The 15,241-nt window shown below is 39.4% G+C and overlaps 1 protein-coding gene across 3 annotated transcripts in view; it reads right to left on the bottom strand.

Moving 5' to 3' along the window:
- Window positions 1–3,753: 3,753 nt before the first annotated feature.
- Rev3l (REV3 like, DNA directed polymerase zeta catalytic subunit) overlaps window positions 3,754–15,241 on the bottom strand; it is a 141,374-nt gene continuing 129,886 nt past the window's right edge. For all 3 annotated transcript variants that reach the window (XM_041654071.1, XM_041654072.1, XM_041654073.1), the window contains 3 exons: window positions 14,923–15,169; window positions 13,866–14,075; window positions 3,754–4,885 (listed from right to left, as the gene is read on the bottom strand). In XM_041654071.1, coding sequence (XP_041510005.1) covers window positions 4,745–4,885; window positions 13,866–14,075; window positions 14,923–15,169 — 598 coding nt within the window. In that variant the 3' untranslated portion in view covers window positions 3,754–4,744. The remainder of the gene's footprint in view (window positions 4,886–13,865; window positions 14,076–14,922; window positions 15,170–15,241) is intronic.

Genomic DNA, 15,241 nt, shown 5'->3' with positions numbered 1-15,241 from the left:
TACACATAGGAAATTAGGTAATCTTAATGCACCCCATGTTTGTATGTGACTTGGATTCAACTTTTTTTTTTTTTTAATAGTCAACCAATGCTCAGTTTATTTCTCCCTCTCTTGGTTTTCTGAGACAAGGATTCTCTACAGAACAGTTCTGGCTGTCCTGGAACTCACTCTGTAGACCAGGCTGGCCTCAGACTCAGAGATCTGCTTGCCTCTGCCTCCCGAGTGCTGGTATTAAAGGCATGAGCCACCACATTTTTTCATGGTTCACTCACAACGGTACTTTCCCAGGTCTCTGAATTCATTTTAGTTACTTGGCCCCTGAAGGTATTTATGTATCAACTAATTCACATTTAGAAAAAAAATCACAAAACCACCTGCCCATGTAACAGTGAAGTATCATATTTACAGTTGTTTATCTGAGGATGAATTATCCTGAAGTATAATACTGTGCCATAGCACCTGGAAGCTGAACTCTAATGAAATGTTCACTGATACTGACCTGCCAAGGATGCAAAGAGTGTTTTCTAAAGGCTGGGAATTAACTGGTGTCAACACCCCTCCTGGAATCAAAGCCCAGGAGAGAGGGTCCACAAGGTAAATATTAACTTGACCCTCATCTCTTGTTTAGAGGAATAGATCTGCTACGGTATACTGTATATATAACTTGGATTCAACTCTTGTTTAGGAAATGGAAAAAAAAGGGAGGGGGAGGGTAATATGCCTGATGGGTTCACCTGGGAATAAACAGCAACCATGTAGCTGGCAGCCATCTTTCCTAAGGTTAAAGAGAGCAAATGCCATGAACTTTCACCACCATCGTGATTAAGATCATCACAGGGTAGAAAGCAACTAAGCAGTCATAAAACTTCTTAGTCCTACTGAGCCCTCTGTTTCTCAGTGTATCTCTTTTTAGAATAAGGAGGCAACAGCAGGTCTCCAAGATATTATGGATTATGATGGATTTTTGTATGATTTTGTCTTGAGAGTAAAAATTTCAGAAAAGAAACAGCATGTTTGATGAATAAAATATGCTCAATGAAGGTTTATAAATTCCTACAGTTATGTCTCTGTACGTAAACAAAAACTGACTTAGAGATGTGGATCTAGCCATTTATGTCTTTGCTGTGTTTAACGCCAGGCTTCTAGAAACTTTCAGATAAGAAACAACATAGCCTCTTTTTCTTTGCTTTGTTAAGCTTTAGCTATTTGAATAAATTGAGTTATACAAAAATTGTGATATTCTATACAGGTACACAGTAAAAGGGTCAGGAAATAAAGATTTCCAGTCTCTCTGTGGACTGTATTTATGGTTTTTTAAGTTCTCGGTTTCTCTGTGGACTCTATTCAGTGTTTAAAGCTTTATTTTGATGCTAAAGGATCATCAATTAAATCTCAAATTTTTAAGGCCCAAACTTAACAGGGATAAAACTATAAAGTCTTTATTTTCTAAGTTACGAGCTTGTTGTAAACTGTTGAAGATAATTGAGATATGTGCTCAAGGACCACTATCCTTGTAGTCACGTGAAATACAAATGGGATTCATGTACAAGGACCTTTTGCCTTCTGTAGATGCCAGTGGTTCTCAACCTTAACATTGCTGCGACCCTTAACATTGTTCATTTGTGGTGATCTCCAACCATAAAGTTATTTTTTTAAGTATTTATTTATTATATATACAATATTCTTTCTGCATGTATGCCTGAAGGCCAGAAGAGGGCAGCAGGCCTCATTACAGATGGCTATGAGCCACCATGTGGTTGCTGGGAATTGAACTCAGGACCTTTGGAAGAGCAGGCAATGCTCTTAACTGCTGAGCCATCTCTCCAGCCCCATAAAGTTATTTTTGTTGCTACTTCATAACTCTAATTTTGCTTCTGTTATGAATGGTAATGTAAATATCTGATATGCAGGATATCTGATATGTGCCCCCAGAGTGGCAATGACCCACAGGCCGAGAACCACTGGTATAACATATGATGTTTAGTTACTCCAAAAGTAAGTCAAAACTAAATTTATTTAAAAATCAGGCATACTTAATAGATTACATGATGGCCCTCAAACTCCTTAAAGAATTTAAAATATTCAATGAAAAAAGCTTCCCTCGATAGACAGAAATGCCAGCCCCTAAGGTTACCTCCAGCGAAGATGATGGGAGTACAAATGAACTCCACTGGGAATTTGCTTTAAATGGGACAAAGCTGGTCACTGTGAAGAAGTGCTCCATGCCTTGCCTGCTGCCAGGGCCCTGCGACAACTGTGAACACATTAGGGTTGACTGCCTTACCCTGCCTTATGAAGGCAGGTTAGTTTTCCCACATTCCTCATCTACAGGAAAACCTCAGACCTTGTGGGTCAGCCGAAGACAGACAACCTCTGCCCACAAGAAAACCATCAAGATGACCACAGAGGAGCATACAGTAACCATCCAGGTAGAGGCTTAGTCTCTGTCACTTTCACTGACACAGAGGCCATTTGGATTACAAAACCATCAAGATGACCACAGAGGAGCATACAGTAACCATCCAGGTAGAGGCTTAGTCTCTGTCACTTTCACTGACACAGAGGCCATTTGGATTACATTTTCTGCTCAAATTTACCCTTCTCAGGTCTCTGATGGTGTTGATGGCTGGCCTTCACTTTATCAGTTTAGCAACAGCAAGCAACAAGTTTCTCTCCAAAAGGCTGCAGGTGCTTGGTCAGTCCATTTCATATGTAAAAACCAGTGCCTGTTTTTTCTAGAGGAAGGCTTACTCACAGGTTCCACGCTGAAAGAGAAACTCACAAAGTGGGTTTGAATGTAAATACTCAAGCTACCATGATACTATTTACTAACTAAATTTACCTTTATTTAAAAGAACTTGCTGATGGGTTTTTGATCCTACTGCACGTACTGGCTTTGTGGGAGCCTAGGCAGTTTGGATGCTCACCTTACTAGACATGGATGGAGATGGGTGGTCCTTGGACTTCCCACAGGTCAGGGAACCCTGAGTGCTCTTTGGCCTGACAAGGGAGGGGGACTTGATTGGGGGAGGGGGAGGGAAATGGGAGGTGGTGGCCGGGAAGAGACAGAAATCTTTAATAAATAAATAAATAAATAAATAAAAGAACTTACTGAAATTTCAATGACTGCTCTCAGTAATCAATCATCTGTGTCTAATGGTAAATGCTTGGATGGAAAAAGGAAAAGTTTAAAGTTTATGTAAATTGTGAGGGTCTAAGAAAGTCATTTAAGGTGTGTGAACACAAGCTGTGAAGGTCTGAGGAAGTGATGTAAGCTGTGTGAATGAGCAGTGTTTCAGATTTCTTTCCCTCTGGCTATGCTATTGTTATATTATCCTTGACTTAAAAAATTCAAAGTTTTAACATATTAATCAATGTAGTTCTGATAAGCTATTAATTTAACCTTGTAAACAGCTAGCTACTGTTTAGTCACAGGCCTCAAAATTTAAATCTCCTTTGGTTGTTTTCCAAATATAGATTTAAAAGGTTGTTTTGTTTTGTTTTTTTTTTTTTTTTTTTTTTTGTGTGTGTGTGTGTGTGTGTGTATGTGTGTGTGTGTGTGCTGAAAACATCTCTGTTCAATCCAGCCCTCTGGACAGAGAAAAGAATGTTCATGCTTTTAACCCAAAACCATCCTTTTGTTATGGTTTTACCTCATTAAAATTCAGGAACACCTAGGGTTAGATGGAACCCATGCTGCCTATAGAACAGATGAAGAGAATTCTACTTATGGCAAGATAAAAATCACAGCACTATATTTCATATTTTATTCAATTTTCAATTTGGTTTCCATTATTAACTCTTAAAACAAAATGATTTCCAGTTTAAAAAACAATGCACTGACCACATAATTCCTTTTTCATTTTATACAGTTATACAAATATCCTAAATACACATTTGTGTTCAAGGGATGGCAAATAAGATTAACTGTACAGTACATAAGGAAAGAAAATATTTTAAGCATATTTAGAAGCAATAGAAATGTCTATACAAAACAAGCAAAATGGAATAAATTTTTTTATTTTATTTTTAAAGTATTGCAACAGGCCCACAGGTTTGTAACAAAAATGTCTTTGCACAGTTCCTCACAATGCCCCATTAGTAGCTAAAGCAAGACAGCGGTCTTTAGAAAAGAATGTTTCAAAAAATGCTACACATGGTACTATTTGCACAGTTTGATCAAAGTAACAAATCTACCTTTGAGTCAAGCAAAACCTAGAGGAGATATACCAACAACGTGAAAATCATTGTATAAAATTCATTGCACATTATTTTACTCAGTTGTTTGAAAAGTAAAAAAGTGTATTTACAAAATATTTTGCAGTCAAAATTATAAAGTGAGTGGATATCTCTAAGCAACACGTCTTGATACAGACAGTTTAAGGAATACACACGAATGACTTTCTTTTAAGAGGTTCTCAGTGTTCCTTCCACGGGGAAGTAAACGTGATCTGTTCAAATGGATTTACAAGATGGTACATAAACTGGAGCAAATCCAACACTTACATTATTATAAAACAAGGTTAAAAGGTGAAAGAATGAGAAATTTGTACATTGTAAAAAGTGAGCTATTCAGAGATCAACATGTATACTTTTTAATTCAGTTAGCAGAAATCTTCATAGTCTTCGATGACAGACAGACAATGGACATCTTGGACTGGATGGATGTTGAAAAGCACCATGCAGAGGAGTTGAGTGGTAAACACTGAACAAATAGCACCTGGAGTTCTGTGATACTGATAACTTAAAACTGGTCCAGTAACTGCCGGAGATATGGTGCCTTGGATAATTCTCTGTTTACTCGTGAGAGTTTGAAAAGTACTGGGCAGTTGAGAGAAACACATGGGATATGTCGGTCAAAGGAACCTGTACAGTTCCTGCATATCTGAAAGTGTAAGAAAAACAGATAAAACGGTAAGAAAAACATCTATGTATTTATGCAAATACATTTTTAAATCCCTTCTGCTCACTCAGATAACCAGCAAGCTTAATTCAGTATAGAAAATTTCATCTGCTTAATCTCCCAGAAACCTTGCTTACTGTTTATGAGCAAGGTATTTCTAAAGGCTAGTTCACAAAAAGTTCCTGATGGCAGAGGAGTGGTTTCTGGTGGGTTTGGCTGGGGCGTGGCTATCAGTTAAGGATCTGTTGGAGGGAGGGGGCCCCACTTGTTCTTCCCAGCCGCCCAGCTAGCTTACACCCGAAAACAGAAACTATTAACTAAATCATTGCTTGGCCTAACTTCTTATTGGCTAACTCTAACATCTTAGTTTAACCCATTCTAGTAATCTGTATATCACCACAAGGTTGTGGCCTACCAGCAAAGTTTCAGCACATCTAATCTCCAGCAACGAATGGATCCATGGCTTCTCCCTCTGCCCTCCTTTCTCCCAGAATTCAGTCCAGCTTTCCCTGTCTATCTAAGTTCTGCCTTGCTATAGGTCCAAAGCAGTTTCTTTATTCATTAATGGTAATCATAGCACACAGAGGGGACTCCCACATCAAGGATCCCTATATAAGCTGCCCTGGAACACAATAAAGAGGACATTCTTGGGGTTTTCAAGAAAGACCCATGTGTCTGTCTCTATGTGTCTAAATCTCCAGGCTCCTTTCCTGGCTTGCGAATTCCCGTAGTACAGACGTACAGTACACAAATGTGATTATATAGAACTAAGATGCTCTGCATAGCTAAGGAAACAGTCAGTAGTGGAATGGGAGATAATATCAGAAGACCATTCATGCGATAAGAAATACCCAGACAAGGAACACAAACTCAAAGGCAAACCCAGAGAAGCAGTTAACATGACTAACAAGCAGGCAATAATAAACAACACCACAGTGGAGATCTGCTGTGATGGCATGTTCTTGTAATCCTTCAAGCTGGAGAATCCTGAGTTCCAGGCTAACCTGGGCTATAATATTCTCTTTCAAAAAACTAAAGCCAACACACAAATTTACAATGAGATATCATTTAATACCAATTAGAATAGTTATTTTTAAAAAAGATAACCAGAAAACAGTACAGTGATTCCTTAAGATTCAGAACAAAACTATCATAATACAATTACTACTTTTACTTTAATTAATTTATTTTTTAATTTTTGAGATAGTGTTTCTCTGTGTAACAGTCCTGGCTGTCCTAGAACTCACTTTGTAGACCAGGTTGACCTTGAACTCATAGAGATCCGCCTGCTTCTGCCTCTAAGTGCTGGCATTAAAGGTGTGTGCCACCATGCCTGGAGATGCAACTATTTCTACTACTTAGTATATATCCAAAGGAATGAAATCACTGTATGAAACAAACACTCAACTTTCATGTTTATTGTCACTTCTATTGTCAATAATTAAGATGTGGAATCACCTGAAGTATGTACCAACAGATGAATAGGAAAAATAAGGCATACCTATAAAATGAAATATTATTCAGTAATAACGGAAAACCTGTCACTTGTAGCAATAAGGATGCAACAAAGTGAAATAAACCAGATATAGAAGACAAAAATACCACATTTTCATGTATAGAAATTAAAATTAGTCACATCTCACAGAAATAATGGGTATAATAATGATCATAAGAGGGCTTGGGAGAGAAGGGGAAGAGAAATAAACAAAACCTGCAAACAGGTACCAACATGTAGACACATTGGAAGAAAAAGTTCTAGTGTTGCACACAACATGGTGATGCCAATCTACAGTGATTATCTCAAAAGAGGTAGAAGAGAGGCATTTGAGTGTGTTTGCTTAGCATGCATGAGGGTCACTGATTCAACCCCCAGTGTTACATGTGCATAAACTGAGTGTATTGGTGCACGCCTATAAACAGCAGGCCAGAGCTACAGGTGAAGATCAGTACGAGTTTAACATCATCCTTGGCTACACAGCAAGTTTTGAGAGCAGCTTGGGATGCATAAGACCCTTTGTCCCCTCCCTTCCTCTTCTTCTCCACATCCCTCTTTCTCGGTCAGTGGATCAGGAGGTGACTCTCAGCTACTTCTCCAGCACCATTTCTGCCTGTGTGCTGCCATGTTTTCCACCATGATAATGAACTAAACCTCTGAAACTGTAAACCAATCCTCAATTAAATGTTTGTTCTTAAAAGCTGCCTTGGTCATTGTGGTGGTTTGAAAGAAAATGGCCAAGTTTTAACTTTAAAATGGCCAAATTTCAAAACAGCCGAGTAGAGATGCTATCATGCGTTTAATAGCGTTAACTCTGATAAGGATTTATAAGGAAAAGGAGCAAGATGAACAAATAAAAATACAAAATGTACATTAAGAAAAAGGGCACCAGGAAGTGGAATAGAACTAAATACTGTGTTCAAGGAGATAAACAAATTAAGAAATGGAATAAAGGGAGTGGTGACCTTAGGGAAAGATCCTACCCAACTAAGTTTCCAACTTGTGAAAAGAAATTAAAAGTTTAGAGCCAGGTGTGGTGGTGCACTCCTTTAATCCCAGCATTTGGAAGGCAGAGGCTGGTAGATCTCTGAGTTTGAGGCCAGACTGGTGTACAGAGCAAGTTCAGAATGGCCAAGCTTAAGCAGTGAAGGAAATCATTGAAAACAGAAAGCTGGTGAAGATATAATTAAAAGTTCTCTGAGTCTGAGGCTAGCCTGGTCTATACAGATCCAGTTCCAGGACAGCCAAGCTTAGGCAGTGAAAGAAACCACTGAAAACAGAAAGCTGGTGAAGACGTAATTGAACAAAGGGGCCATGTTCCAGCCCCAGCAAATAGCAGAACTTAGCAGCTTTGGTCACATGGTTCTGGCTTTAGAGTTAAGGGCAGAAGAAAGGGATTGTGGAATCTACTTCCACAACCAAGGAAAGTCTCTGAGGCCAGGCCATGTGTATACTTGAATGGAGGCCTAGAGAAGCCGTTTTGTGAAGCTGTGAAGCTGAAGCCTGGATTGCTCTAGAGAACCCAAGATGTTGCAGATGCCAGAGTCATGGTATACTTGCTGAGGAGAGTTGCTAACTAGGAGTGCAAGAGAAAGAAGTGTGTTGCAGTCCACAAAGCCAAAAGGAGTTGGAGATCTGAAGAGCATTTTGACATCAGACATGTAGATGCAGAGTTTGGAGTTTGCCCAGCTGGTTTTTGGTCTTGCTTTGGTCCAGTATTTCCTCACTATGCTCCCTTCCTTATATTTTGGAATGGCAATGTATATCCTGTGCCATTTTATGTTGGACATCAATGTATATCCTGTGCCATTATATGTTGGACATTAGTGATCTGTTTTTTTTAATTTTTACTTTATAGGAATTGCAGTTAAGAGATTGCATGAATTTCAGAAGAGACTTTGAACTTTGGATTTTTAAATATTGTTGCAACAGTAATAGACGATGGGGACTTTTTCTTTTAATTCACCTTGAAAAAAATCCTCTATAAAAATCTCTCTTGCTCTTCTACATAGATCCCTAAATAGATCTACCTAGGCTCCTCATTATTCCACATAGCAGCTTCTCTAAGTAACTCTACAGCCTCCATATCTCTGGCTCTACTCCCTCAGCCTCTCCTGTCTATACTGCTGCCACTTCTCTCACAGCCAAAATCTGGACAATTATATGTTACATTTTCAGGGCCTGACCCATTCTCATAACACAGGATTAGGTAATGCAGTTTCTCTTAGGCTAGGGATGTCACAATGATCAGCCAGTAAGTAATGCTTGGCCATGCATGTAGCTCTTTCCCAGACAGCAGAACCGTGAGTGGTAGGGAGTACATGCACAAAGTTTCAGTTGCTAGACAAGGAGTTGTGTCTACCAAAGTTGCCTCATTTCTGACTTGGTTCAGCAATAAACATTGTGTATTTGTCTTCAGGGGCAACCAGTCTGCTCTGAAGTCCAAATTAGCTGTCTTTGTGACTGAGAATAGCATTACCTTTCTATGTCAGTCTGAATAATGAAAGATATCTTAGTATTATTTCTATTCATCATAATCCTTAAACAGAAATCATCTTCCTGACCATCCACAGCTATATATGTGCCCAATAGATGGAATGTTTACATGAGAGAGATACACAGGCAGTGGGGAAAACACCCATAGCTGTTCTTAGGGAAGAAATACAGTTCTTGGGGAAGAAATGAAGTGGCATATGAGAAAAATTACAGACAGAAAACAACTAGTTTCCATAGCCAGTAACCCCATGGACTTTGCCTAGTGGGGCTCCCCAAAAGAGGGTCATTCGTCTTGGTGGGCCAACTGGCTGAACACTAGTTGTCACCTGCTGCATAATTCCATGGCCTCTGGTAAAAGCCATTGCTACCAGTAGCTCTCAGCAGTGGTGGTGGTTTGAAAGAAAGTAGCCCCCAAAGGGAGTGGCAGTATTAGGAGTTACAGCTTTGTTGGAGTGGGTGTGGCCTTGTTTGAGGAAGTGTATCACTGTGGAGGTGGGCTTTGAGGACTTATGTATGATTAAGCTACACCCAACGAGACAATTCACTTGTTGCCTTCGGATCAAGATCTCCAGTACCATGTCTGCCTATCTATCTGCCACACTATTCCTAGCCCCCATGCTCCCTACCATGATGGTAATAGACTAGATCTCTGAAACTGTAAACTGCCATCTCAATTAAATGTTTCTCTTTATAAGAGTTGCTGTGGTCATGGTGTCTTTTCACAGAAATAGAACCCTAACTAAAACAGTGCTTAAAAATAATCAGCCACAGTAAATATTTCTAGAAAAGGGGAAGCATTGTGATAAATAATCATCAGAGTTTAATGATAGTCACAGACATAGTTAAAATGATATTAAACATGAAAAACTAGTTTAAACCAATACTAGTGAGAACTCCTCAGAGTCAAGGAAATACAGAACAACTGTGTGGTTAGAAAAGGGAGCTCAAGCCGGTTGTGGTGGCGCACGCCGGTAGGATTTGCTGAAGGAGGCAGAGGCAGGAGGATCACGAGTTTGAGGCCAGCCTGGGCTACACATTAAGCCGGGCGGTGGTGGCATACGCCTTTAATCCCAGCACTCGGGAGGCAGAGGCAGGCAGATCTCTGTGAGTTCGAGACCAGCCTGGTCTACAAGAGCTAGTTCCAGGACAGGCTCCAAAACCACAGAGAAACCCTGTCTCGACCCCCCCCCCCCCAAGAAAAAAAGAAAAGAAAAAGAAAAAGAAAAGGGAGCTCAAGTGGCAAGCATTCAGTCCTAGTTACTCTGGAGGCTCAGGTAAGAAGATGAGCTGAGTCATGGAGTTCTTCAGAAGTGAGGGAGAGAGCAGACACAATAGCAAGCAGCAACAAACGGCACTAGACTATTTCAAGAGATGAATGAGCTCACTGTAATTACAGCTCTAGTTTATTTGTAGGAGGGGTTCTGGTTTAAAGATGGCTCACAAGGCACTGAAATTTTTATCTCTAAAACACCTCATGTCAACTGAAGGATCCATTTTCCAATGCACACGGGTCATTGTATACAATGTTAGTTACTGCCACAGCGAACTGCTTAGAAGCACATACTCTGCAAAGATGGAGCATACTGTTCTATGAAGGCTTTTGCTAATTAGATCTTTGCTAAGAGATTCAAATCTATTCCCCAATATAGCATTTCTGTGTTGCAGCTGTATGTGCTACAGTTACATTCAGGTGCCAGGACACACTGATGAATATTTAAGAACTCTCTGTGCCTGTCTGGTAAATAATCTAGGCTGGAATATGCAGCTTGCTAAATTTAGCTCAAATGTTTACTTCCAAGGCTTTACTGGCGATTTAAACCCTGAGTGTTATAGCTTGATTCATACTTAAGTTTAAAAATTCAAACAATACAAAAGCAAGATTGCATTTTAGCTTAGAAGGCAGATATTAAAAAAATATCATTGTGAGATCATGGACCCTGGAGGCAAATCTATAACCACCACTTTACTAAAGTAGTATGATCTCTAACTACATTCTAGATATCTGTCCTTATACCCACAGGTAAGTGAAGTCTTCACCCTTCATGCAAGAGACTGAAACCATTATAGAAAACCATATCAAAACAGAGTTTTCGAGTCCAGAAAATTCTGTGGGAGAGAGGGCAGAAAGACTGTAAAAGCTAGAGGGCCAGGGAGTTTGCTGTGAGACTGTGTCTCCTTGTAACATCAGAAGCTACACTTCTAAAGTCTATCAGCATGTCTGCCCATACATAACCTGATCAAATAGAAAACATTAAAGTGGACAGGGGAAAGCCCAGAAGCCTCAACCCCACACAAAGGAACTATAGGCAACTACAGGAATACTGAGAGATGAAGAAATGGTCTTTCCCTTGGGAAGACCCCACCAACTGGTTATCCTATGCTGACCAGTCAGTCCTGAAAACATATATAAAAGTAACACTATGCAGACTGAGCAGGCTGTGTTTAAGAATGTATGTGTATATGTATGAATATATGTATACAATTATGAAGCAATAATTAATGAAAAAAGAGGCCATGAACTGGAAATAGAACAAGGAGAGGTATATGGGAGGGTTGGGAGGAAGAAAAGGGAAAAGAAAATAGCTTAAATCACTTGAGTGTTTACCACAGACGACAAAGACTACCACATTATAAGGATAGGACAATGAACACAATGCTTTGATCAAAGTCAATACTGGCAATGCAGAGCTTCAGTTGCCATGAGAAAATTATGACTTTCCTTCTCAATTTTCCTCTTCTTGGGCACTGGTGTGAATGAGTGTTTGCATCCTCCAGTGTTTTTATCTTTCCCTACTTAGAGCATGCAATTCTATCTGAGCAACTGTTAAGTAGATTTACTACATTTATTATTTATGTGTATATGTGTGTGTGTGTGACGTGTGTGGGTGCTCACACACTGAAAGAGCAGGAAGGGATGAACAAGCCCCAACGAGGTCAAATTTTAAACACTCTATAAACACCTAAGATATATATTGCCTAATTTAGTGTTTCAGAGTTTGATACACAACCATAAAAATTAGTTTATGATACTTCAACCTTCTGTACCTTTATTATTTTTTTCTATGACTGGGTTTCTCTGTGTAGTCCTGGCTGTCCTGGAATTAGCTCTGAAGACCATGATGGCCTCGAACTCAGAGGTCTGTCTGTCTCTGCCTCCCAAGTGCCCCAACACAGTTGTATTTCTAATTCCTTGACTAATCTTGGGCTGAGAGAGCTATCAAAAGCTATTACTATTTTCCCATTTCTTACTGAGTGCCTGGTAAATGATGATTTATAAAAATTCCCACACACACTTTAACTATCTCAATTGTAGTCATGTCCACCATGCTCGGCTTAGAGTCTTTGGAAAGACGTTAAACCATTCCTCCATCTTTATTTACAAATGCTATCATTTCTTTTAAGCTATATCTTTGTGAGAAGTGAGACCTACTGGCAAGGTGAGTACTTTCTGAACTGATGGCATCATCTAGAGTGGTGTTTTTCACTGGCAGCAGAAGACAAAGAGATCCTAGAAGAGACTAACTCACGCTTGATCACAGCAGGTCTGAAGTTCTGTTCTTGCCAACATATGATACCAGAATCCAAGGAGAGTTTTTCTGAGATTTAGCTGCTGCTGACACATGATAGAAGCTGGTAAAACAAATAAAGCTAGGAGTTCCCAGTGACTTAAGTAGCTGTACTAACTAGGACCACTCAACTAGTGCACTAGATGGTAAGAACTCCATGGACTAAGCAGGAGGTTGCCCATTCACTCAGTCAATATGTCTACCACACCGCCACCAGTGTGGGCTAGAATCAGGTGGAGCTTCAGTTACAGGAAGCGGGGAGAATGGCAGAAGTCTACTACAGGGAAGGCTTTCCCTGTCCAGCTGTTTAAACTTGATTCTTCTCAGGTGATCACAAGGGGAGAACAAAAACATTTTTAGAAAGAGGGAACAGGGATTCAAAGACCAGAACATAGGTAAGATTAAGGTATATTCATGTGTTGACATACAAAAGAGTTCCACACTCCCAGAATGGAGTATAACAAAGGTTTGTTTATCAGGGGATAAACTCACAGGAAGAGTAGTGATCCTCAAGTCCTCTGAATGGGAGATGTGAAGGGCACAGTATGACCAAGAAATGGGTACAGAGAGACACTTTTTGCTTAGATTTCATTTTTTAACTTACATCAAGAGAGGTTTGCTTGTTTATTTTTACTAGAATTACATGTAATTGTTATATTTCATGTTAATAGTCCAGCTTAGCCACTTACTTATTGGGACCATAAAATGCAAATTACTTAACCTATCAGCAAGAGTGATTATAGCATTTTATCAGGAAGATTTGATTCATTATCTATTTTCTATCTGGATTCTCAGAACTGTAGATTTCACAAGTTCACTCATCCATCTTTAAGATGACTAGTTTGATGAAAATGGCAAGTGATAAATCAGCTAGAACCTTTATTATTTTTAAATAAAAGAAATTGTATAAATGCCCACTGTAATCTAGGTTTCAATAAACAACACACTATCCTATATAACCCAAAACTAAACAAAAATAACCTAAGTCATTTTTACTAATTAAATTGCAGTGTTAATTAAAGATTATTTATTAATGTGTGTGTGTATGTGTGTGTGTGTGTGCCTCTGAGTGAGCTTATGTGTATAACATTCATGCAGGTCTCTCATGGATGCCAGTGGGCACTGGATCCCCTGGAATGGGAGTTGTAGGCAGTTTAGCTGTCACGTGGGAGCTAGGAACCAAGCTCAGGTCCACTGCAAGAGCAACAGGCACTTTTAACCGGAGTCATCTCTCCAGCCCCAACTGTAGCATTTCTTAGACTTTTAGAAGTTTATCTGTGTAGAATCCTTACTTCATTTTTCATATTGGTTTCATATCTCACTCTACACTGAAGAGTGGATACTATCTCCCTGAAGAGTCAAGAGTGTTTGTTTGGGAGTTCAGATCTACTAAGCAAGGCTGTACCTTCACAAGTTGCTCCTGTTTACGCTCCAGTTCTCGGATTTCTTGGTTGAGAATGACTGCTACATGCTGAGGCTGGCTCCGACATTTGCTACAGATGCCATGTTGAGTCAGGTCATCGCACACAGGACAGTGTAAAGTGGTGAAATACTGGGAGATAGTGCCTTTCCGCCCTTCCAGTTCACTTCTGGAGGAGCTGGTCGCTTTCTGGATCTACAACAACATCAGTTCAGAAGTTAAGTCTGGGTGGGTGGTCTTCACAGGCAAGCAGCTAGTCCCTTAATTACAGGTTTTTCTTTCTTTCATTCAACAAATGCTGAATAACTATTGTTTTAGATACTGGGGTATAGAAGGGACCAAAGCCTTTACTTACCTGGATGATTTTAAAAAATAAATAATAAAATGATTTTATTTATTTTACTTTATGTGTATAAATGTCTTGTCTGCTTGTGTGTATGTGTAACACATACATGCCTGTTGGATCTCCTGGAACTGGTCTACAGATGGTTGTGAGCCACTATGTGAATGCTGGGAATTGAACCTGGGTCCTCTATATGAACAACAAGTGCTCTTAGCCACTTAACTATCGGTTTAGCCCATGAACTTACACTATCATCAGCTACCTTGTTTTGTTAGTCTGCAGAGTGTAAAGGTCCAACGAAAGTAAAGCCAGATCATTTCAAATTTAACTGGATACATGTCACCCAAGAATTCTTCAGTTGACATTAATACTTATTTCAGGGATCTGGTACTCTTTTTACATTGAAATAATATATTCTGTTCTTGGAGTCTTATGGTGCCATCTAAAATCATTTTGAATAAATATTAAGGAGTAAAGTATCTTAGAAATGTCATTGACTTAGAATTCTTGTTAGTCTTGGCAATTAAAAAAAAAAACCCTCAGTTTCCTGGCTTCTAACCAAGATATAGCATTTTATATGCCAGTCAGCACAAATTCTCTGAAGTCTTAACCTTAGTTTCCTAGCTTATATTCTTCTTCCAATAATAATATACTGAAATTTGAAATATTTATAGGACATGCGTTATTTAGTAAACTTACTCTTGGTAATTCATGATACCAGCTGAAGACATCAATACCAATAAGAGAGAAGATTCTTGCCAGAGGTGGAAGAATTTGCTTGGTGATATAGTAGGTGGCATTCAGTCTCAGAGACGGATCCTGTAGGACTTCTGCTGGGCGCCTTATCAGTTGGATAAGGGGCAGTCCGGGGGTCCCATAAATAATGACATACGGTACTCGTTCTCCAACCCGAGGCTCAGAGCGCCGGTCATAAGCAAGCATTTTCCTGTTCAAACCCAAATGAAGTACATAGTCAGAATGTCACAGAAGGCACCTTCCCAGCAAATTAATTCAGAAT

Source organism: Microtus oregoni, unplaced genomic scaffold (assembly GCF_018167655.1).
Source record: "Microtus oregoni isolate MIOR12 unplaced genomic scaffold, Mior012 000006F_ref0000085, whole genome shotgun sequence".
Taxonomy (NCBI): Eukaryota; Metazoa; Chordata; class Mammalia; order Rodentia; family Cricetidae; genus Microtus; species Microtus oregoni.
This window is presented reverse-complemented; position numbering and strand designations above follow the sequence as displayed.